General features: G+C 40.3%; 1 protein-coding gene across 3 annotated transcripts in view; it reads right to left on the bottom strand.

Annotated features, from left to right (window-relative positions):
* The window catches only part of NEGR1 (neuronal growth regulator 1), a 609,038-nt gene that overhangs the window by 128,228 nt on the left and 454,307 nt on the right, over nt 1-26,503 (bottom strand). For all 3 annotated transcript variants that reach the window (XM_038413602.2, XM_038413603.2, XM_038413604.2), the window contains exon 5: nt 2,822-2,942. In XM_038413602.2, coding sequence (XP_038269530.1) covers nt 2,822-2,942 — 121 coding nt within the window. The remainder of the gene's footprint in view (nt 1-2,821; nt 2,943-26,503) is intronic.

Raw genomic sequence — 26,503 nt, 5'->3', positions numbered from 1 at the left:
CCTTGATCCAAACTAGCTTGAATTTGTTGACCACCAGAGCAAGAAGCATCTTTCTGAAAAGACGCTTGTAAAAGGTGGATGGGTTGGGGTTTGAGTGGAACTTATTGATAGGGACTTATTGACAATTTGTTTTGCAACTTTTTAATTTTTGCTGACTAGTTGTTTTATGCAGCGGGGGTTTGTGACTATTTCCTCCCCCTTATTTTATGGACTGTATTTTGAATGGATGCCAGGGTGCCTAGTGCCTTGAAAGGCAACTTTTTATTGTGTTTAGATCCAAGTAAATGAAACAGTTTGTAAATTCAACAGTCATAGCTATTTCAGATACAGATATTCTTGGGTCTTTTTCAAACTAACTCATCACTCAATTTTATTTTTAAATTCACACAGCACTAAATTTAGGGTCCAATCCAGTTCTCATTATAGGGAATGGAAGTGTTTCCATTGACTTCAGAAGCAAGTGAATTGGGCCCTAACATTTCCTGCAAGTGACTTCAGCCACACCTATAAATAATCTGCTCACCGCTCTGCATAGTCTTTTCCTGAACTGCCTTTGAAAATTGACATTTCTCAGTTGTGCATTACAGCAGAGAATTGGCTTTACCAGCATAGTACTGTATAGATTTTTCATCTTCCGGAGATGACACTTGCAGGGGTAGTATTGGGAAACACAGCAATGTATGAGTAAAAAAAAAAAAAGTGGCTTTCTTGAAAATGGGAAGGTTCTGCAATGTTCAGAAATACTAGAATCTTTGCAAATGTTCAGTATCTGCAGTGTGTCTATAAAAATCATTTTAACAAAAATACTATTTACCATTAGACTTAACATAAGCATGTACTAAAAAATATTTAAGCAATAAGAGACAATAGAGTAGTGCATTTCTGGGTGATTAAAATAAGCCTCAGGTGATATAATAACTGAAGCAAGAGGCAGATGGCAATGACTTTATTGTCCTGAAATGCATTGCCTGTTGTGTCTTACTGCTCTCATGAAATTTGAGTTCAGACATAAAAATAAGGGAATCAGTCAGATCCATGAATTTAATGGATATTACTGACATCAAATCAGGAGTCTCCAGTTGAGTTCAGACTCTATAAAGTATGCAAACAGTACCGCAACATTGCTTGTAAAAAAACAAACAAAATACCTTCTCATACATAATGGTCGTTTTTTGGTATAATAAACGGGGAGAGACAAAGTGTGGACCTTTGGGAGCAGGATTTATGGGGTTCCCTCAAAAGAAGATAATCTTCTGCTACTATTAGTGCTAATATTGAAAAAATACTTTGCAACTCATCTGAATATAGTATTCATGACCATTCTGTGAAGTTGTGGAGCAAAGGGAGCAGGTAATACTCCTATAGGGGAACAAATCTAAAGAAGAGCAGCTGGCCAGTCAGAAATGTTCTGACTAATTGTTTTCGATGAAGAATGCCCATTAATATTCTGTGTTAAAAACTAGCATTAATGGGAAGTTAATGTTGAGAAAGCAAGCACTTAACAGGCCGGAAATTCCAAAAGCTAAGGTAAACATTCACTTTGTCCCCCTGTGCATATGCCTTAAACAAACCCTACCAATATTTAAATTTTGTAAAAATAAACTTTTATATAAACCTAAGAGCTGTAGAACAGTTTTCACATTAAAAATCTCAATGAAAGCAGTTGTTTTTAAATAAATAAAGATGTCCTGGAGGAGAGGGATACTCAAACTAGGTAGCATTAAGGATCTAAAAATGAAACTGACTAAAAACAAATATGAAAAACACTTTGATTTTCAGCATGCAAGATGAGAGAAAGTAAACCCTGGGCCAGATTCTCAGCTAGTATAAAACATCTTAGCTCCACTGAGTTCAGTGGAGTGATGGCAATTCACACAAGTTGAGGATCTGTTCCTCAGACCACAAATGGCAGAACTTGTTTCCCCCCGCCCAGTCTTTTGGTTGAACAGCCTTTTTTTCAAACGGAAGTTGTCTGTAACTACTGTTATGATAGTAAAAATTTCCCATTTTTTGTGATTTTTTTCTATCCATCTTAGTTACTTATATAGCCTCCGTTACCATAGTATCTGACAATATGGCATAATCTTTTCCTTCTGATTGCTGGATGGAATTTTGGGCTTTTTCTCATCTCATCCTAATGCTGGGAGAGGGCTCTTCCAATGTTTCACTTGATTTCTGCGAGAGAGAGAGGAGGCTTTCATCCTTTCTCCAGAGAGGTTGTGATGATGTCTCGTCCCAGTAGCACCTTCCTTCTCACCTTCTGAGTAGGGGGGAAGGATTCTCAGGGCTCCCATGCTGCTGGGATTGTTTCTTTCAGTGACTTTGATTTGCACACACAACTTGGTTCCTGCACTATGTCTGACACCCAGGCATTGGGTTTAGTAGGGAGCACTCCAATGTTCAATGCAGTGTTATTAAGATATATCAGTTATTCCTCAGATGTGCTGAAACAAATGATCTGTTTGCATGTGAGTACAGGTCCACTGGAAAAACTGAAAAGACTTTGGAGACTGGATTGGGAATCAAATATTAGGCCCACAATCTAAAATCAGGCCCATGATAACCAAAGCTATCCACAAGATACACTGACTGCATCTTTTAAATGCTTCTTTACACATTAATGGACCCAATCTTAGAAGTTAAGCCCTGTCAGTATTTTGTTTTTTCATTATAATTTTTCTACTGTAAATCAACTGAACATTAGTACTACACCAAACTCCACTGATGCCTCTCTTTGTAAGACAAGGCTTATAATACGCAGAACAGCATTAGACTGGTATCAGTGTATAACATATACAATAAATACATTCAGGCTACTTACTTTCTCTCTCCTTTGTACCACTCAAAGACTGGAGCAGGAACTCCTGCACTTTCACATCTTATCAGTCCATTACCTCCTAGCATCCCACCACTGGATTTAAGTTCCTGAATTGTGGGGGCGACTGGAAAAAAATTGAAGCGCAAATTTTAAAAGAAAAATCATTACAGATTTTTTTTGTCATTTCTTCTACAAGATGCTTGAAGTTACTTTCATGTCTGATGGATCAACATTTTCCTATTTGATTTTTGTGACAGGACTACTCACATTTAACCACATTTCTCAAATTGGATATGAAAGAAATTATCCCTGAAAGTAGAATATAATATACAGCTTTTATTTAGCTGTGTGTCTCAGGCAACAAACATATAATCCTGTGTTATGAACAAACAGTGCCCACTGCATGTTGCACTAAGAATTATTCAAAAATATTTAAATTTCTTACCAAAGACAGTATGTACCCTATAAATATACTTAATCCTTAAGGGACTTCTACAAACCCCATTGAAAACTGGAAAGACTCTGGCAGGCCCCTGAATGCCTGACAACACAATGCCCAAAGACTCTGCTAAGATTTTCACCCATCTAAGGAATTCAGGATTAAACCAAAAGAGTGTAAAATGTGGACTGTACATATTAAAGGTAGAACTCACTTTCACAACTATATAATAAGTCTGATTTTTCCCATAATTCACTATACACATAAATGTTGCATCCTAATCTAATCCTAATAGTCTGCTCTCTTTTGCAGCTATCTTTTTGTACAAAATTAATTTTAAAAAATAATATTTTAATTTACAACAGATAAAAGATAGATAAGTGATTGCCAATTTCTCCATTTTTCAGGAAAATCCAACCTTAAACACCCCAAAATTTCACAGGAAATAGTTTAACAAAGGGAAAACACGAACAGATAAGCAATTGCCGCCTTCTTAGATTTTTTTAATATTTTCATAGCATTTTATGATGAATATAAATTATATTTAAAAACAGAAAAAAACCCATACAACTTATAAATAAAACTCCATTCATGTTTTTCAAGCAATTTTCCAGTTGTCGCTTTAAACTAGTTATATATATATATATATATATAGGTGAAATGACTCCTCCCTCCATTCTTTTTCATAACAACACTAATCTTTAAGCTTGTCATTTTAAGAGGCCATAATCTTTTATGATAGCCGACTACTGCAAAAAAAGGAACATCTATATTAAACAGAAGGTTCATGAGGAAGTTCTTTACATAGGCTGGTCAGTTTCATAATGCTATTTTATGTGCCAATAGGGACATGACTCAGTACAAACAAAAATATGTGAATCTCGTTAAAAGTACATGAAGTAGAATTATGATGTACTAAAATAAAATGTTTGGAAACAAGCATTCATATGCAGTATCCACTTCTATAGACCCTTAAAATAGACTATACAGCGACTAATGCAGAAATTACCCCTAAGTATATTCACAAATATTTAAAAGGACACTTTATCTGTCAAGAATTATTGCCAGTGAAGGGCATGATCCAGCTATTATTTAATCACTGGGAGTCTGTCTCTCCATTGACTTCAATGACAATTGGACTGAGTCCCTGTCACAGGGTTGTGGGGGGGGTGCAATCAAGACCTGCAAGGGGTTGTGTCACTGCCCTGTAACCCAATGCTTTGCTGCTGTAGCATCCAGCCTGGGATGCTCTGAGCTAGTGTAGCATGCAGTTCACACCTTGAGTGTTTTTGTTCTGGACAGCCCTGGTTCATCAGCTCTGACCCCAGTAGCCTTTCTACAGCCCTACTCTGACTTCCACCAGCTTCAATTACAAACAGCAAGGTGACTCCAACACACTCCCAGCCCCACATTTCTCCCAAACCATGTGCTCTGCATTGTCCAGCCCTCTCCTGGACAGCTCAGAGAAATAATATGGTTCATTGTGCCTTTAAAGAGACAAAAGCACAATACAGTGTATTAATTTAACTGAGGTAAATACACCCTTCCTTTGAAACAGAGCACTGAGTTGGTTTATAGTAAAAATAAAACAAATGTATTAAAAATAGCACATAGCTTAAGTGATACCAAGTAAGAGGAGTAACATTAGAAAGGATTACAAGCAAACAAAAGTGAAAACATGCATCTAAAAGTCTAAAATGTAATCTAGCAAGGTACAGGCTTTGGTCAAGATAATTTCTCTCACCAGTCTACCTTCTTTCCAGCCATGGCTGACTTTCTCTCAGTCAGGAACTTCTGTGGAAGTACAAGGTGCTGGCTTCCCTTGTCTTCCTAGGTGAAATATCTTTTCCTAAGCAGGTTTCTCACCTAGACAGAGACTTCAACCGCTGCCTCCCCCCCCGCTTGGGGAGCCAGCTTTCTCAGCTTTCAAGAGCTCTGTTCCCTTGTGTCGCTCTAGTGATGGATGCTAAAATGGCTTTCTGGCTCTGCTTATATGTTCCAAAGTTCAATGACCTTATTTCAAGCAGCAGGGTGACCTCATGCTATTTTTTCCCCTTCCTGGGGGCTTCTCATCCCTCTATAAGTAAATGGAGATTCCATTGTTTTGATTTCACCATGCTTAATTTACATAGGAGACAGGTAAACACCTGTGACATTCCCTCCTCCCTGGGAAAAACTTGTTTTCCCTTGGTTTGGACACAGACTGGAAAGCCTAATGTCAATGCAATCCATAATTCCTCATATAGTGCTAATACATACATTTTACAAAGATATTAATCACCAGTGTATCATAGGCTATCATACAACATCCCACTCGATAAAACTTTGATAATACAGTAATACTGTACACAATCAGTTGAATCAATTGCATATCACTTGAGGTTCAGACCCCCCCCCCCCAGTCTTTATAGCCCCGATAAAGTTTCTCTTTGCTGCTGGAAACAGTCTCCTCCACTCTTGATAGCTTTGTTTACCTAAAATGTAAACGGGCCTTCCTTGTCTCTGCCTGAAGACCGGAATAACCAGAGAAGCAAAAGCACATTCCTTTGTCTAGGGCAAACCCACTTACTCACTCCCTTGACATATCTGGTTTAAATATGTTTACATATATCACATAAGAATATTAATGATCAGTGAGTTATTCGATTTCAAACCATATATTCCATGTCACCTTTTATATAAATATCATGACACAGTGTGTGAAGTATAGTGAGCATGTCAGGCCTGAGAGGAGCTGCTGACACAAAGCAGTGAACCAGAAATGAGCCTCTGTGTCACAATCCCATACATTGTCCCAGATCTTTGGACTTTAAAGGCAGTTAGACACTGTAGTTTGACAGAATGGTGTGTTTAAAGTACAGGACTGGGAAGACTGGGTTCTGTTAATGAGTCTGTCACTGACTTCCTGTGTGACTTTGGACACAATCTTGCTGGGCTTCCATTTAATAAAATATTAACTATTAATTAGTATTCCAGAGATGTGAGAGAGCTCATCCAATTTTATATTAATTTGGAGTCTGGGAAGAGAAAACATGGATGCTAGAAATATAAGGATGTAGCCCTGCATCTAATGAAAACACACAGGAGAGTAAAATTTTAGATGGGATTGAACAGAATGTATGATTTTCCATACCAATACATAGCTCACTGTGAACTGGTTTCAGAAGGCCACCAAAAGATCTTTTCTCTCCTTTAATTTCAGCAGCTATAACCACTCTCTCCAATTGTCTCTTCCCCGTGATAACATAAAGAGAATGGACTGATTCATTCACTCTAATTGGTAGTGACAAGATTTTCAACTGTGCAAAAAAAAGGCGTTCTCAATTTACATGCACTATTACCCTGATTTAAAATCAGCACCACATTTTTACAGAAAAGCATACTGATATGTGTAGTGAAAACTAATAACCCTCATGGGACTAGAATCTGTACTGTCTCTGCTGAGAGATGCAGCACAGAAGGTGCACTCTGAGACTGGGGGAAAATGCCACCTTTGTGCTGCCCCAATTCTGGGCTACCAGGGAAACTGAAATAGCTCCTGGCATAAGTTAAAGCAGCTTTCAGGATGACTCTATTTTTTGGAAGCTGTATCTGGTTTCTCTGGGTTGTCCTGCAGCTTAGAATTGCAGTAGCACAAAACACTATGAGCATAACCTCTCCTACCTCTAATTCACCCACTCCCACCACCACACCAAGGCATGTAAGGTGAGGCAGCATAGTGCTTACATAAGTCCGACACTGCTACTGTGCAGAGGGATTTCCCCTGGGCCTGTTGCATCCCCTGTAAGGACCATATATGCCATCACAGCAGTGCAAAAGGGCTGGAGTTGGGGTCAGAATCCAGACCAAATTCCAGATTGATGACAATAAACAAACTCCCAACTTCTTTTCCATTGTACTCAACCAAATGAAAACAGTTTAAATACGAAGTCTGTTTGTTATCCCTAGACCTCCTTGCCTAACTTCCCTCAGTTACACAAAAAGCAGACATCTGTTTCCTCAGCTGAGCACCACCAACTGCTTCTGCATATTTCTCCTTTTTAATCAGTTTGTATTTAAGTCAACTGTGGATGCCTTTCTTATAATTCTGATTCTCTGAAGATACCACCTTACAGGATTCTCACACCTCTCAATGGCACATTCAGAGTCCAACATTCATAAGTGGTCCGGGTGGCTTGTGATCGCAGGGGGTTTGATCATACTCTATGCGGCTACCACCTCTGTCAAGACTAAAAACAAAAAACCTTTAGCAACTGGGGTGTTCCACCAGGCTCATGCTGAGGAGTTAAAATCAGGAGTTAAAATCCTGCTAGTATTTTTAGAGAAATATTTCCTATCTTTCTCGTTTAACTGACTTTCCTTCTCAAGCACTTTTCCTGCTGCCTATTAACTTTTCTCAGAGAGTGATCCCTCTTTCTCTCTCTGTTAGGAAAGTCCAGTTGCCCTCAGTAACACTTTGCTGTGTTCCCTCTCTTACTAACTGCTGAAATTTTATATAGCCACAGGTTAGGAAATTGAAAATAAATAAATACATCCCAGTGGTCACTCCCAAATGGCAGGTACCCTATTGCAATATGTGCAATTATTATAAATTGTGTTAAACATCTAGTTACAATTACCTTTTTTAGTGAAGACTGAAGCAAAATAAGCATTATACATTTCAGCTTTCTTGATGTTGTCCATTAGCTCTCCTTCTTTGTTATGTAGAGGGCCTAACACTTTCCTTTGTCTTTCTCTTTGTCTTTATAGAACCTCTTCTTATTGCCTTTTACGTTTCTTGCTAGGTGAAACTCAGTTTGTGCCTTAGCCTTTCTGATTTTGTCCTTACATGTCTGTACTATTCTTTTGTACTCATCCTTAGCAATTTGTCCAGATTTTTTTTTTTTTTGATTTTCAGGTCATTAAAGAGCTCCTGATGCAGCCATATTGATTTCTTGCTATTTTTCCGATCTTTCGTTTGCATCAGGATAGTTTGCTGTTGTGCCTTTAATATTTCCTCTTTGAGAAACTGCCAGCTCTCCTGAACACATTTTCCCCTTAGATTGTCTTCCAATGGGACCTTAGCTACTAGTTCTCTGAGTTTATTAAAGTCTGAGCTTTTTGAAGTCGATAGTCCTAGACATTGCTCATTGTCCTGAAACATTCTGTTGCTGACTCCTGTGACAAGAAAAAACACTAACTGAATAGCTAAGACTTTCCTTACAGTAAATGAAAATAAAAATAGTGATATTCCACAAGAATTTTTAATCACTCATGTGTTATAATAATGAAATTAGTTTATTTCCTGCTAAAATATATATACTGTAAAATAATATGATTAACATTTAGATGAAGTAACAATATGAAGAAAAAGGAGATTCTATATCACTGGTATATGCACCAGTACTAGCATATAGCTTTTGTGCCTCAACTTACAGACTTACCCTCCCTCCCTTAGATCATGATTCAGGTACATCCTTACTCAGCAAAGCATGTGAATACATGTTCAGCTTTTACCCTGTACATAAGTGAATGGAATTTCAAAGAAACTTACATATATGATTAGTTTCCAGAAAAAAAAAATCTAGAGCCTTATTGATGAGCTTTTAAGTTTATCACTAAAGCAGAGTGGATAAGAGCAGTAAAACTATTCAGCCCTGATTGACCCTTGAGAAATCCCAACACATAGCTGCCTGACTAGAAGGAGGTAGCTGGAGACAGTCAGAACTCACTGGTACAACCATCATCAAGCATTCAAATAGTAAAACAAAAAATATATCAATGACAGTTTTACATGACTGGCCTCTTGGTAGGCTGAACTTATGAAGTGAGTAAATAAGGATGAGGGGTGCTGTAAAGTTTTTATTGCCATGAGTTTTACAACTGCATGATGAATTGTGCAGGTCTTGCTAAATAAGAGATAAAACTTTCCAGTAACCAATACCATCACATATTCTGGTGATGTCAGTTATTTTGAGGAGGGGTTTGAGGAATGTGTACTTTTTTAGTCTGCATTGGCTATTTCAATTATATTCTATAGGAATAATTATATTACTGGTAGAAATAAAATTCAGTAACTTCCACTAATTGAGAATGAAGTCATTTTTAAAACTGCATATCATATTTTGGGAAAAATGCAATGATGTGCCCATTTTTATGATCACATGTAGTGAGGCCAAATTCCGTACTGACCCCCTGCTGTGTAATCATCTTGAAAATTAATCACTGACAGTGGTAGTGCATGGGGTTGAAGGCAGGCAGAATTCGACTATGTGCCTGTCTTATCCTGTACTGCACAAGACAGATGTGGTATTGCACAAATAAGCATAAAAGTGACAAACAGGATAGGACCCTGATCCTGTATCAATGACAGTGCTGATGTATGGCTTTGAAGTTATTGCCTAGTTGCCAAATTAAGACCTGTGATGAGAATTAGTCATTTAGTGCTTGCATAAACCCATATGGTCTCCCATTCACCACTCACTTCCTACCCATTTTTTGCCATGCACTCTTGCAAGGAAGAGGGCAGGCATGCAGAGGGCCTGAGATTTACTAGTAGTCAGTGTGGAAAACTACACCTAGCACTAAACGTTACTTTGGATGATGTGTGCACCTGGGCTGGAGCACAATCAGATTGCACATTGTGCTACACAAAGACTCCCAACATCACAATCACAATTGAGCATGAACATCACATGTGCTTAGTAGTAGAGGCTCATGGATCTATTGTCTCCTTTATGTGTATGTATAACTCCTACAACACTTAAAGTTAGATATGTGCAGCATGGGCAGAGTATATCCCTTAATGAACAGTAAAGTAGAAAAAATCCTTTATGAAAAGCATGTGTCACAGACCTGTTTGGTTTCATTTTAGTAAAATGATTGGATGGATCATAATTCTCTTGACCTGGAAAGTCTCTTCTTACAATAATGCTGCCTGTTCATTGCACATTGTGGTCTTCTCTAGTGCTTAAATAACAAATAAATTAAACAAAGAGTGGAGATGAAATTTTTGCTATTTATGTTGATATTTCTTTGTTCCATAATTTGTTACTGCTCAGATTACATGCATCTGAAGTGCACTATCCCATTTTTGATAAATCAGGCCTTTATGCTGGTCTGTGGGATATCATTAGAAATGAGATTCTGCAGCTCATGTTCCAACTGGAAACCGGATAAGGTAATACTGAATCTGCTCTACCAAAGATTTTCAGTATGTTTTTTAATGCATAATTTATAAAAGAACAGGAAGAACAATGCACAAGGTACACAGGCATTCAAACAGCTACAGAAAATATGCAAAAATTCTAGATAGAACAGGTTTTGTCTTTTAACATTTTAATGAGCTCTGGGACTTTTATGCATATTAGTTATGTTGCCCTAATTACTCATTATAATTCTAATGTGCATTTTATATTTAATTACAATGCTTATAAAGATTTGGTATGGACAGTAAATTATTATAACTACCACGAGCATAACGATTATGAGCTGAATTTATTAACTTTTACACTATCATTCAATGGTAGTAAGTTTCAATTTCACCTGTGTGATTAACCACACTGTCTGATTAAACAAACATTTTTGTGAAATTGTAAATATCAAAAAAGTATCTTTTACTTTGCCAGTTTTCATTAACATTTAAGTTTTCATTTCTTTCACTTTTTCTTTTGTTAAGCAAATTGCTCTCCAATGTTTCAAAATAAACATACTTTTCTTACAAGGGACCAGGTTTTTTATAGTTCATTGAAACAGGAAGTCAAACATCAGCAGTTTTCAAATCTTTGAGATGTCTTAATATGAAAATCACCAAAGTCTTTACAGCAGTAAGAAATGTCATTTATACCCTATACTCAGCCAGACACAGTAAAAATAGGTCTCTTTATGGAGATATATAAATCTTTACAAAATATTTCAATTTGTTTAGGGAAAAATGCATGCTTTTTCATCAGTTGTAAAATGTCGTGTTTGCCAAAATATAATACATTCATCTTAATCTATATTATTAATATTAGAGAAAAATTAGTTCATGTTACCACAGCATATTTGCAATTCATAAATGTATTCTTGTAAAGATTTACTAAGTCTTAAAAGGGTCCTATTCCTGATGTTCTTGCATTGGGCCAGAAACAGCAACCCTAATTCATACTGAGTAGCACTTACATAGTCTTTTTTAATTTCCATATCAGCATGAGAAATTGTCCTTTAATCATTAAACAGATAAAGTCCCTGCAAAATCAAAAGCAGTTTGCCTGAGTAAAGAAAGAAGGAAGGACATAAAACTGAAGACCTGAGGATTTCCAAGAAATCCTCCTTCTTTTATTCCAAGAAAAAAAAGTCTTATCTTCCATGTGTGAATATTTGAGAGAGCCAAATACCATAGAAGTCAGAATGCTAAACAGCTACAAATACTTATTAGGTAGATTATCAGGAAGAAATTAAACAGCTTAAAATGGCATTAAATACCATGGGAGGTGTGCGTGTCTCAGGTCAGAATTTGCTTTCTAACCACTGCATGCATGTGATATAAACCTTTCATAATGATGGCACAAGACCTTTTCTGTCATAAATATAAAGAGAAGGGTAACCACCTTTCTGTATACAGAACTATAAAATCCCTCCTGACCTGAGGCAAAACCCTTTCACCTGTAAAGGCTTAAGAAGCTAAGATAACCTCGCTGGCACCTGACCAAAATGACCAATGAGGAGACAAGATATTTTCAAAGGTGGAAGGGGGGAGGGGGAACAAAGGTTCTGTCTGTCTGTGTAATGCTTTTGCTGGGAACAGATCAGGAATGCTCTTCAGAACTCCTGTAAAAAGTTAGGAAGCAATCTAGCTAGAAATGCATTAGATTTTCTTTTGTTTAATGGCTGGCAAAATAGCTATGCTGAATGGAATGTATATTCTTGTTTTTGTGTCTTTTTGTAATTTAAGGTTTTGCCTAAAGGGATTCTCTATGTTTTGAATCTGATTACCCTGTAAGGTATTTACCATCCTGATTTTACAGAGGTGATTCTTTTACTTTTTCTTTAATTAAAATTCTTCTTTTAAGAACCAGATTGCTTTTTTCATGTACACTTTGGGACAGGGACTATGTGCTATTCTGTGTTTGTACTGGTCCTAGCTCAATAGGCCCTCATTCTTGATTGGCCCCTAGGCATTACTGTAATAAACATGATTAGTAATAATAATGAGGCGGATGCAGCCAGGTGCTCTGCAAATTTCCTCAAACAACTTGGACAATGTACAAAACATTATGATTTGGAACATGGCCACTATTACAATCTGGAATCCCTTCAAACACATGTATAGCAAAAATGTGGGGATACATTTAGGACTTTCACTACCTGAATTGTGATAATGGTGCCATTTAACTGAAGCATACAGAGCGCAACAGTCTTTTTTGGCTCTTGTTTACAAGATTTTCTGGATAAACAGTTTCTATTTTCTCTCAGTGCTGCAGAACTTAACTGATAAAAATCCAATTGTTTGGATGCTAGGAAGCAGAGTGCGTTAAATATATTGTCTTACACCTTTATAGGCCAATGTTCAAAACAAGGATTAGATCACAACTTATTTTCTGAAAAAAAATTTTTTTTAATTCTTTATGAGAAGGATACAGCTGTAACTTTCTAGTTTGACATTTGGTATGAATATTTTGCACACCGTTAGTCAGAAACACTGAGCAATATTATTACGAGTATTCATTAGCAAGGGAATGTTCAGAGGTGGTGATGACAGCAATAATCAGGATGTTGCACATCAGGACAGGTGAATTGGCAGAACTACTTGGGAAAGCTGGAATACCTGCCCATATTTTCCTTCATTTAAGCCAATTTTACATCTAAATCCAGCAGTCTTTAGTTTAGGTGTTAATATAATATCAAGCTAAACTATTTAGATACTGAAACTATGCTACTTAGGGCTTGTCTACACAGGGAGTTAGCGTGGTGTAAATCAACAGCGTGCACTAACTTGCCATGTAGACAAGCCCTTTGACATTAGCAATATTGTCAAATATAGCACTCAGAAAGGTAGTGAGCAAATAAGTGTTTCAAGTCAACTATGTATGCATTGTGAACTGACATATGTGCCATGCAGCATGTGGTAAATTACATTTTAATAATAATTTACAATCCAGAAATGGATGTTATCTTCTTACTCACTCAGATACAGTAAGTGTTTAATATAAGCTAAAGTAGCATGGGCCAAAATGGTGTTTGTAGACTCATAGAATTTAAGGCCTGAAGGGATCATTATGATCATCTAGTTTAACCTCCTGGACACTGCAGGCCAAAGAGCCTCACCCACCCACTCCTGTAGTACACCCTAACATCTGTCAGAAGTCCTCAAATCATGATTTAAAGACTTCTTGCTCTCATCGTAAAGAAGTATCATTGTTCTGCTTTCTTATGAAGTAGTGTTAGCTGCTCCAAAGTAAGGTTACAACTGAGTTTCTATTATAAGCCTAATTTTTGCTCCACACTATAAAAAAAAAAATCACACTGGCCTCAAAATTAGCAGGTTAGATTTGAGGCAGAAAATAGAAAATATGTAGAGAATCAGTTAAGTGCTTCATGAGCAAAACCATTAATATTGATTTTCAAGAAATCTTGGAACACTGATGAAGTTCCAGAAGACTGGAAGAAAGCTAGTGTTGTGCCAATATACAGAAAGGTTAAACAGGACAACCAGAGTAATTATAGGCTTGTCAGCTGACATTGATCCCTGGAAAAATAATGGAACTGCTGATACAGGACTTGATGAATAAATAATTAAAGGAGAATAATATAATTAATGCCAATCAACATGGTTTATGAAAACTATCCCATCAAACTATCTCAATATTTTTTCAGATTACAAATTTACTGGATAAAGATAATACTGGTGATATAAAATACTTAGACTTCTGCAATGCATTTGATATGGTACCACACAACATTTTGAATAAAAGCCTAGAACAATATAAAATGAACACAGCACATGTTAAGTGGATTGAAAACTGGCTAATTGTAAATAGGGACACACCATTGAGCAGGTGTATTTCTAATGGGGTTCTGCAGGGATCAGTTCTTTCTGATGCTATTAAACATTTTATGTTTTCTTCCAGTTCATTTATAAGAATCATCACTGATAAAGTTTGCAGGAGACACAAAGATTGGGAGCATGGAACAAGAATGAAGAGGACAGGTCACTGATACAGAGTAATCTGGATCGATTTGAAAACTGAGCACAAGCAAAAAATATGATTTTTAATACAGCTAAATGTAAAGTTATGCATCTAAAACCAAGAATGTAGGACATACTTAGAGGATGAGGAACTCTATCCTCGGAAGTGATGACTCTAAAAAAGACTTGTTGGATCACGGTGGATAATCAGTTGAACATGAGCATCCAGTATGTTGTTATAGCCAAAGAACTAATGCAATCCTTATATGTATAAACAGGGGAATCTTGAGAAGGAGTAAGGAGGTTATATATCCTCTATACTGGTAGAACTGCTGCAGGAATACTGTTTCCAGTTCTGGTCCATAATTCAAGAAGGATTTAATACATTGGAGATAGTTCAGAGAAGAGCCATGAAAATGATCCAAGAATGGAAAACATGCCTTAAAATGATAGACTCAAGAAGCTCAATCTATTTAGCTAAACAAAGAGAAGGTAAGGGGTGACTTGATCACAGTCTATAAGAACCTAACATGGGGACAAAAATTTGATAACAGGCTTTTCAATCTAGCAAACAGGAGCCAATGGCTGGAAGTTGAAGCAAGACATACTCAGACTGGAAAAAAGGTGCATTTTTCCGTAAGGGTAATTAACCATTGTAACAACTTACTAAAGTTTGTGTGTGTCAAGGTTCCTTCCCCACTCTGAACTTTGAACTCTTGGACTTCCACTGCCACCACCAAACGTTTGACTGGGTTTATTTTTGAGAAAGCGTTGTTTGGAAACGTCTTTCCCCCCCAAAATCCTCACCAAAACCTTGCACCCCCCTTCCTGGGGAAGGTTTGATCTAAGCTGGTAAAAGTAAGCTTAGGAGGTTTTCATGCAGGTCGCCACATCTGTACCCTAGAGTTCAGAGTGGGGAAGGAACCTTGACATGGTGGCAGAGTAGTGGGATTAACTTGACATCATTTTGAGATCAATTTGAGATTTTTTTGAACCAGAAACACAGATTTTAAAAGGGAATTTTTTTTTCCTTTGGGCTGTTGGAAAGCAGGTTTCCAACTGGAAATAGTTGGAGTCTTTCTCTCTGCTTTGGGGCCAGGGCAGAGACAAAAGGGAATTGTCTTTTGTGAGCTGGAGTTTTCTCTACATAAAGGCAGGATAGTTAACCTCCTGCAGGGAAATTCACCAGTCTTCACAGACCTGAAGTTTTTTTTTCATAAGAAAAAAAACTAGAGGTGTTTTCTGCCTATTTGCCTGGAGCAAAAGGCATTAGGTTTTTTGTTTGTTTGTTTGTTTTTTTGGATTTTTCTGTAGGCTGACAATCACTATCAGAGAATATAGGTATCCTATTAAAGCACAGCAAAATTTTACAAGCCAAGTTTTGTTTGTTTTATTTCTAACCCTCGGGTGTAAAATTAGTTAAAAACAGAGAGGCAAAGATGACAGAAACCAAGACACTACACAAATTGGAGTTAGCCAGAATGGAGGCAGCGAAAGAGGCAGAACAACACGGAGAGGCTGCTCACAGGAGAGAAATGGAGGCAAAGGACAAAGAAAGGGAGGCAGCGAAAGAGGCAGAACAACACCAAGCGGCTGCCCACAGGAGAACAATGGAGGCCAAGGACAAAGAAATGGAGGCAAGGGCCAAAGAACTGGAGGAGAAGGAAAAAGAGAGGAAGCATGTGGAGGAGGAGAAGAAAAAGAGAGGAAGCATGCACTGGAGATGGAGAAGGCAAAGGCTCAGCAGAATATACCAACAAACCCTAGCAATCCTTCTCCAGATACCACTTCCCATCCCAGAAAGTTCCACACCTACAAGGCAAGCAATGATACCGAGGCCTTCTTAGAAAACGTCGAAAGTGCCTGCCTTGGGTACGGCATCTCTACAGACCAATACATGGTAGAGCTGAGGCCACAGCTCAGTGGACCCTTAGCTGAGGTGGCGGCTGAAATGCCTAAGGAACACATGAACAAGTATGAACTGTTTAAAACCAAGGCGAGAGTCAGAATGGGTCTAACCCCCGAGCATTCCCGTCAGCAGTTCAGAGCTCTAAGGTGGAAACCAGACATGTCATTTACCCGACATGCCTACCACATTGTGAAACATTAGGATGCCTGGATATCAGGAGCAAGTGTTAAATCTCCAGCAGATTTGCCCTTCCTAATGCAAATGGAACAGTTCTTAGAGGGTGTTCCTGAGGAAACAGAAAGATACATCCTGGATGGGAAGTTCAAAACTGTAATCGAGGCAGGGGAGATTGGAGCCAAATGGGTGGAGGTGGCAGAAAAGAAAAAAAACTGGTTGCAGTTGGACTGGATACCAGAAGGTACAACCTCAGACCACCCCCTATTACCGGGGGCTGCCCAAGGCCCCATCTATCCCCAAGAAACCCTCCAGCTACCTTATCGTCCCGCCACACCGTTCTCCAGAAACCCACCTCGCCCCAGTGACCCGTCAGCTGGACGATGTTTTAAATGAAACGAGCCGGGACATGTGAAGGCCAACTGCCCCAAGAACCCCAACCGCTTACAGTTCATTGCACCGGAATCACACCAGAGGTCCTCAGGCCCAGATACCTCCCAGATACCCTTGGAGCGGAGGGAAACTGTGAGTTTGGATGGGAAGAAGGTCATCGCATGGAGGGACACCGGAGCACAGGTGACGGCTATCCATGCTTCCTTAGTGGACCACAATTTAATCAACCCAGAGATCCAAGTGACCCTTCAAACCTTCAATTCCAACTCTTTCAATTTGCCTACAGCCAAGTTGCCTGTCCAGTACAAGGGCTGGTCAGGAACGCGGAATTTTGCAGTCTATGATGATTATCCCATCCCCATGCTGTTGGGGGAAGACTTGGCCAATCGTGTGAAGTCAGCCAACAGGGTGGGAATGGTCATCCGCAGCCAGGCTAAACAAGCCATCACTTCCAGCTCTGTTCCGGAAACTTCTACCAGGACAGGTCAGAGGTGATGGACCCAGACACCAGGCCAATGTCTGCAACAGCAGTAGTGGATCCAGTCCCAGAGATCCAGAGAGAGTCAGTCCCAAAAACGGAACCGGCGGAACAACCAGCACCAGGCCCATTGCCAGCACTGAATCCAGTACTTGCAACCCCAACACCAGAGGGCCCCACTGAACCTGAACTGGCAGCAGCCAATAATCCTACACAAGAGGCTCAGCCGGAGCCTGAACCCCAACATAGTGCACCATAGAGAGCGGTTCACAGTCAACGGAAACAGCTCCATCCCCTACATTGTTTCCAGAGGGACCAAGCATAGATCCACAATCCAATGAGGAACCGATGTCTCCAGCATCAAGGGAACAGTTCCAGACTGAACAGGAAGTAGATGAAAGCCTCCAGAGGGCTTGGACGGTGACACGGAGCAACCCACCGCCTCTCAGCTCTTCTAATCGATCCAGGTTTGTTGTAGAAAGAGGACTCTTATACAAGGAAACTCTTTCTGGTGGACACCAGGAAGACTGGCATCCTCAGAGATAGTTGGTAGTTCCAACTAAGTACTGGGTCAAGCTCTTGAGCTTAGCCCACAATCATCCTAGTGACCATGCTGGAGTGAACAGGACCAAAGACTGGTTGGGGAGGTCATTCCACTGGGAGGGAATGGGCAAGGATGTTTCTACCTATGTCCGGTCTTGTGAGGTATGCCAAAAAGTGGGAAAACCCCAAGATGAGGTCAAAGCCCCTCTCCAGCCACTCCCCATCACTGAAGTTCCATTTCAGCAAGTAGCTGCGGATATTCTGGGTCCTTTTCCGAAAAAGACACCCAGAGGAAAGCAGTACATCCTGACTTTCATGGATTTTGCCACCCGATGGCCGGAAGCAGTAGCTCTAAGCAACACCAGGGCTAAAAGTGTGTGCCAGGCACTAGCAGACATTTTTGCCAGGGTAGATTGGCCCTCTGACATCCTCACAGAGGCAGGAACTAACTTCCTGGCAGGAACTATGGAAAGCCTTTGGGAAGCTCATGGGGTAAATCACTTTGTTGCCACTCCTTACCACCATCAAACAAATGGCATGATGGAGAAGTTTAATGGAACTTTGGGGGCCATGATAAGTAAATTCGTAAATGAGCACTCCAATGATTGGGACCTAGTGTTGCAGCAGTTGCTCTTTGCCTACAGAGCTGTACCACATCCCAGTTTAGGGTTTTCACCATTTAAACTTGTATATGGCCGCGAGGTTAAGGGGCTGTTACAGTTGGTGAAGCAGCAATGGGAGGGATTTACACCTTCTACCGGAACTAACATTCTGGACTTTGTAACCAACCTACAAAACACCCTCCGAACCTCTCTAGCCCTTGCTAAAGAAAACCTATAGGATGCTCAAAAAGAGCAAACAGCCTGGCATGATAAACATGCCAGAGTGCGTTCCTTCAAATTAGGAGACCAGGTCATGATCTTAAAGGCGCTCCAGGCCCATTAAATGGAAGCATCATGGGAAGGGCCATTCATGGTCCAGGAGCGCCTGGGAGCTGTTAATTACCTCATAGCATTCCCCACCTCTAACTGAAAGCCTAAGGTATGCCATCTTAATTCTTTAAAGCCCTTTTATTCTAGAGAATTAAAAATTTGTCAGTTTACAGCCCAGGGAGGAGATAACTCTGAGTGGCCTGAAGGTGTCTACTACGAAGGGAAAAGTGCTGGTGGCATGGAAGAGGTGAACCTCTCCATGACCCTCGGGCTTATGCAGCGATAGCAGATCCAGGGGCTGTGCACTAGCTACGTGCCGACGTTCACAGCCACCCCAGGACTGACTGAACAGGCATCCCACTCCATTGACACAGGTAATGCTCACCCAATTAAAGTCCAACCTTACCTGGTGTCTCCTCAAGCTAAAACTGCTATAGAACGGGAGATCCAGGATATGTTACAGATGGGTGTAATCCGCCCCTCTGGCAGTGCATGGGCATCTCCAATGGTTCTAGTTCCCAAACCAGATGGGGAGATATGTTTTTGCGTGGACTACCATAAGCTAAATGCTGTAACTCGCCCAGACAACTATCCAATGCCACGCACAGATGAACTATTAGAGAAACTGGGATGGGCCCAGTTCATCTCTACCTTGGACTTAACCAAGGGGTACTGGCAGGTACCGCTAGATGAATCCACCAAGGAAAGGTCAGCCTTCACCACACATGTCAGGCTGTATGAATTTAATGTGCTCCCTTTCGGGCTGCGGAATGCAACCGCCACCTTCCAAAGACTTGTAGATGGTCTCCTAGTGGAATTAGGAGAATATGCAGTCGCCTACCTTGACGATGTGGCCATATTTTCGGATTCCTGGGCAGAATACCTGGAACATCTACAAAAAGTCTTCGAGCGCATAAGGGAGGCAGGACTAATTGTTAAGGCTAAGAAGTGTCAAATAGGCCTAAACAGAGTGACTTACCTTGGACACGAGGTGGGTCAAGGAACTATCAACTCCCTACAGGCCAAAGTGGATGCTATCCAAAAGTGGCCTGTCCCAAAGTCAAAGAAACAGGTTCAATCCTTCTTAGGCTTGGCAGGTTATTACAGACGATTTGTACTGCAATACAGCCAAATCGCCGCCCCACTGACAGACCTAACCAAAAAAGAAACAGCCAAATGCCGTTCAGTGGACAGAAGAGTGTCAGAAGGCCTTTAACCAGCTTAAAGCGACACTCATGTCTGACTCTGTGCTAAGGGCCCCAGACTTTGACAAACCGTTCCTTGTAACCACAGATGCGTCCGAGTGTGGTGTGGGAGCAGTTTTAATGCAGGAAGAACCGGATCAAGAATTCCACCCTGTAGTGTTTCTCAGCAAAAAACTGTCTGAGAGGGAAAGCAACTGGTCAGTCAGTGAAAAAGAATGTTACACCATTGTCTATGCTCTGGAAAATCTACGCCCATATGTTTGGGGACGGCGTTTCCACCTGCAAACCGACCATGCTGCGCTACAGTGGCTTCGTACTGCCACAGGAAATAACAAAAAACTTGTCGGTGGAGTTTAGCTCTCCAAGATTTTGATTTCGACACATCTCAGGAGCTTCTAACAAAGTGGCTGATGCACTCTCCCGTGAAAGTTTCCCAGAATCAACTGGTTAAAATCGTCCTTGAGATGTGGAAAATATTGTTAGTCTTTATATACTTGGTAGTATATTTAGAGGTGCATGTGTCTTATTAACTCTGTTTTTTCCTAGAGCTCCAGGAGGAAATCCCAGCCAGCGTTTCACCCTAGCTGTGATTTGGGGGGCGTGTCATAAAAATAAAGGGAAGGTTAAACACCTTTAAAATCCCTCCTGGCCAGAGGAAAAACCCTTTCACCTGTAAAGGGTTAAGAAGCTAAGATAATCTCGCTGGCACCTGACCACAATGACCAATGAGGAGACAAGATACTTTCAAAGCTGGAGGGAGGGAGAAAGGAAGGGTCTGTGTCTGTCTGTGTGATGCTTTTGCCGGGGACAGAACAGGAATGGAGTCTTAGAACTTAGTAGGTAATCTAGCTAGATATGCGTTAGATTATGATTTATTTAAATGGCTGAGGAAATAAGCTGTGCTGAATGGAATGGATATTCCTGTCTTTGTGTCTTTTTGTAATTTAATGTTTTGCCTAGAGGGATTCTCTATGTTTTGAATCTAATTACCCTGTAAGGTATTTACCATCCTGATTTTACAGAGGTGATTCTTTTTACTGTTTCTTCTATTAAAATTCTTCTGGTAAGAAACTGAATGCTTTTTTCATTGTTCTCAAGATCCAAGGGTTTGGGTCTGTGATCACCTATGCAAATTAGTGAGGATTTTTATCAAACCTTCCCCAGGAAGGGGGGTGCAAGGTTTTGGTGAGGATTTTGGGGGGAAAGACTTTCCAAACAACGCTTTCTCAAAAATAAACCCGGTGAGACATTTGGTGGTAGCAGTGGAAGTCCAAGGGCAAAAGGTAAAATAGTTTGTACCTTGGGGAAGTTTTAACCTAAGCTGCTAAAAGTAAGCTTAGGAAGTTTTCATGCAGGTCCCCACATCTGTACCCTAGAGTTCAGAGTGGGGAAGGAACCTTGACAATGTGGATTTTCCATCACTGGGAATTTTAAAATAACAATTGTATGTTTTTCTAAAAGATATTTTCTAGTTCAAAAAGGAAGTAATTCAGCTAAGTCCTATGGCCTATGTTATACAGGAAATTAGACTTTGATCACAGTGTGGTCCTTTCTGGCTTTATAATTTATGAATACTGAAACAGAGAATTCACCTATGTTCCAAAACCATTTTGTTGTTGTTGGCACTTTGCAGCATAAAAACAGAATGTAGGAAAGAAATAATACATAGTTTATAATGCTCTCCGAACTCAAATCTAGGCCCAAACATTTGGGTTATTCCAGTCCAATTATAGAAGTTATTAAAAATCTGATTTAATAACTTCACCAGGGAACCAGTGCTGTAATCAGCAAGCTTTAACAATATAATTGAAATCTACACCTACAATCAGAGATTGGGTGGAGTTCAAATGATTAACAGAGTCAAGGGGACAAGAGTACGGGGTCTGTGAATACATGCCACACAGGAGCATAGCTTTGCAGATAAAAGGTGCACAATACAGACTGCCATCACAAAACTAACTTGGACATTAAGGGTGAAATCCTGTCTCCACTGAAATCAATGTCAAAACTCCCACTGACTTCAATGGGGCAAGATTCCATCCACCTAGGAAGTTGATAGGCAGGCACCACATTCCTGTGTATCTCCCAGGGTCTTGCAAGAGTAAAATCTTATATCTGAGGACCTACAGAGAGTCAACGAAGACACACAGTCACACTGCATATGTGCCTGGACTCTTATTTTCACCTTCACAATTTTGTGTGTGTGTGTGTGTGTGTGTGTGTGTGTGTATATAATACTAGCATGAACTGAAAAGTGTGGGATATTTATCTGAACCATGCCTGTCCATGCCAACAGAGTAGAAAAATCTCTTCATAACTGTAGAAAAAACCCCTAAATCCTATTAAAAAAAATTTTGCACCCTCAAAATCCAGCATGGCAGTTGAACAGACTGCAATGTATTCTATATTTATGCATTAGGATTCAATTTTATGATTATTATATATACACAAGGCATTAAGTATATTTTTCTATTAATTGTGAAAAAGTGAATGTTAGTATGATATTCTGCTAATCCTCTAAAAAAGGAAAAGATTGTTGGTGACACAAAACATTGCTTGCAAAAAATATAGTTCCATAGTGTCTTTCACTTTTTCCAAACTGTTAGTGATTTATTGATTTATTAGAGCCAGGTTTAGAAGAGAGCTGAATTGATTTGGGAAAGTGTGTGCACTTGTATTTAAAACCCTGCAGGTGGATCTACTGTTTTGGTGCCTGCAATTGATGAGTCATAGATAATAGGCAAGGAAGCTCCAGGAAGGTAGTCAATGCCTTTGCAATGAGTGTCAGCATATTGTTTTTCATCATTATCAGAAGGGCTGCCTTGTGTGTTAAGATTATTCATTGTGGTCTGAATTCCTAAAATAAGATAAATTTAATCTCTAAGTGACATGCATTTCCTGGTTAGTTATATTAATTTTCTGACATTCATATAATTTTTATTTTATTTGAAGTGTTTCCTTTTTGGGGGGAACAGATTTTCTTGTTCAAAGAAAATTTTACATCACGTCAAGATTTTCCGGTTTAAAATTTTTATGGTATTGAATGCTCTGGAAGGACACAACCAACTGCAGAGGCCTTTGGACATTTCAAATGACTGCCAAATGCTACTGGCAAAAGTTTACTTGGCTCTACCACCACCTGCAGTTCCTTCATGAATTATCTGAAGAAGAAAAAGGAAACCTACAGCAATCTCCAGAGTTAGCCATCGAGGAAATGACCAGAGTGGAGAAGCCAAGAGGTACTTAATACTCAACTCTCTCTTTTATAATCATTTGATGAAGTCTTTTATTGCCTGTATCAAGATCATATTGATGTTTTCTGTCTGAAGCATAATTTTGGGGAAGGCAATGACATAAATTTATTTAAAAATATTTTAAATCTCTATTATTACACATCTTACTGCTGGTGTTGAAAAGAGTCTTATCTTCACCTGGAGGAGACAAAGCACAGTGTGTATTGCTGACATCCTGATCAACTTGTGCTGCTTGACACCTGAACTGAAAACTATCCTGTCTCAATGACAATGCTAGTGTTATGACAAACAGCTTCTCATCTTCCAGTGAAGGAGCAAAACTGCATCTTTGTCCTATTTGCATTATGCAACTGATCAACTCAATATCTCTGAGGAGCGTAACAAAGATCCTCCTCTGCCTTGGTGGGTCCTGCGCTTTTTGGCGGATTTGCTCACCTCAGAGTGCAGCTCTCAGTTTGGCCGCTTCTGCTAGAGGCTCAAACCTGCCGTTCACTCAGCTAACCTCATCACTAGCCAGCATGGGGGAAATGGAGAACAATCTCCGCAGTCTCTGTTGTCCCACCTAGTGGGTCGGGGACAGGCCAGATCCCTTTCCAAATTAGACCTTCCCTTCTGGTGTTGCTCACAAACCAGGTCAACTCCTCCTGTGTCCGATCAGAAGTTGTGGGGTTGGGAGGAACCTGGGCCGGCCCTCTACAACGGGTTCTAGCCGAGGGCCCTATGGATAGCAGCTGTCTACGTCTCCTGTTTCAGCTGCATGACAGCTACAGCTACAACTCCCTGGGCTACTTCCCCATGGCCTCCCCCCTGCACCTTCTTTATCCTCACCACAGGATCTTCCTCCTGAAGCCTGATCACACTGGTACTTCTCAGTCCTCTAGCAACAGAACTTCTCACTCCTTGCATGCCTTCTACTAACTGATGGGAAGTCCTTTTTAAACCAGGTGTCCTGATTAGGCTGTCTGCCATAATTGATTCTAGTATGTTCTTACTTGGCTCCAGGTGTCTTAATTAGCTTGCCTGTCTTAATTGGTTCTAGCAGGTTCCTGATTGCTCTAGTGCAGCCCCTGCTCTGGTCACTCAGGGAACAGAAAACAATTCATCCAGTGGCCAGTATATTTGCCTTCTACCAGACTCCTGTACCCCACTGGTCTGGGTCTGTCACAGGAGGCAGAAGATGGCTCATTTGATGGGCTGATGTCAAAATTTTAGTTACACTGTACCACTGGCATAGAACTCAGTAGGTGTAACCAAGGTAGAGGTTTTAAAAGAGATAGAGCTTTATCATCTTTTCCCTGTTCATGGATTATCTTGAATACTAATATGCTGTAACATCTTAGATATAGCACCCTGCTCTATGTGGCCAGCGTAAACTGATGCTGTGCTATGGGAGCTTAATACTATCTACATAAAGAAAACAATTTCTAATTGACTTTGTTGTGCCTTACCAGGAGCAACATCCTTTAAAAAGAAGCTGCAAATATCCAGGAGTTTGCAGAATTCAGAACAACAGAACATCAATGTAAATTTAGGACCAGGACTGATATTCAATCAGAGCCTTGTGCCACATTGTTTCCGTCTGTCTTCTCAAATTTTAAACACATATCTGAAGGACATAATTGATGAGCACTGTACTTGTAAACAAAATCTCTCTCTCATCTATGGGAATAAATATGTTTTCTCAAATCAACACATTACAACACCTGTTTATTTTTCAGATTTTAGTATACATGGATACTTAAGTCATGGATATAGGCAGTCTTTCTTAGTCTAAACTTATTCATGATGGAAAACATGTTGGACAACTATATAACTACGTGACATAACAACATCATGGTTCAAATCCTATTCACCCAGCTCACACAAGTAGTCTCATCAATGACATCACCTTTGCAAGTGAAATTATCAGGATTTGGTCCCATATCTCTGCTAACAGGGAGTTTCAAGAGGGAGTTCTCCAGGTGAAGGAGGAGCAAATATGGGACTCTTGGGGTAAGTGGCTGACTGTAGTGTGTGATTGTGTTTGGTGGTTACTGTGCTGAGCTTGTGTTTGTCTGTCTGTCTGTTTGTTTGTTCGAAGGACTGTGTGCTGTTGGAAGCTGTGAGCTTCTAAACAAGGTTTGAAATCTAGAAGCCTCTGTTCACTGGCTGAGCCTTAGTCGGGGGCGGGGCTATCAATAAGGCCAGGGCTTTATAAAGCAGTGAGCAAGCAACCAGGGATTGCTAAAAGGGAGTTTTGAGAGGGAGTGTGGGAAGGGGGCGATTGCCATTCTTTAAAACCTTTAAACTAACCTATAATCAAAACTTCTTGATTTAAACAAAAACCCTATCTTTAACCTAGGTAGCTGTCGGAGAAAATGCAGGCAGATGCCCAGCAGCAGAGTGGGGGCTATCCTGTTTATTGCACTCAGCGTACCATGATTACCTGCCCTGTGGGCAGGTGGCGTATGTGTGCATTCGGTGCAAGGAGCTCCTGGCCCTCAGAGACCGTGTACAGGCTTTGGAAGCTAGGGTTGTGGAACTGGAGGAGCTAAGGGAGGCAGAGAGGTTTGTTGATGAGACTTTCCAGGACACTAGATTTGTCCCACCTCTGGTCAGACAATCCCTACGCTGTTAAGGAGGATGAAAGGCCCAGAGAAGGAGAGCAGATGGTGGGAACAGAGGGAAACCTTCCCATAGTTGGGACCCTCCTTCCAGATGATGTTGTGGTATCCTTTCACACTGAGGTTACCTCTCTGGGGGAGGGAACTCCAGTCATTAGGAAAAAGTAGGTATTAGTAAAGGAAGATTCGATCATTGGGTTTGTGATGATTGGGAAAACCATATGGTGACTTGTCTGCCTGGTGCGAAGGTTGTGAATCTCTCGAGCATCTAGATAGACTTATGTGTAGTGCTGGGGAGGAGCCGGTGGTCGTGATACATGTAGGTACCAGTGATATAGGGAAGGGTAGGAGAGACGTCCTGGAGGCCAAATTTAGGCTGCTAGGAAAGAGACTGAAATCCAGGACCTCTATGGTGGCATTCTCAGAAATGCTACCAGTTCCACACGCAGGGCCAGGTAGGCAGGCAGAGCTTCAGAGTCTCAATGCATGGATGAGACGATAGTCTAGAGAGGAGGGGTTTAGATTTATTAGGAACTGGAGAAACTTTTGGGATGGGGGAGCCTATACAGGAAGGATGGGCTCCTCCTAACCAAGTGGATCCAGACA

Source organism: Dermochelys coriacea, chromosome 8 (assembly GCF_009764565.3).
Source record: "Dermochelys coriacea isolate rDerCor1 chromosome 8, rDerCor1.pri.v4, whole genome shotgun sequence".
In the NCBI taxonomy this organism is placed as follows: domain Eukaryota; kingdom Metazoa; phylum Chordata; order Testudines; family Dermochelyidae; genus Dermochelys; species Dermochelys coriacea.
This window is presented reverse-complemented; position numbering and strand designations above follow the sequence as displayed.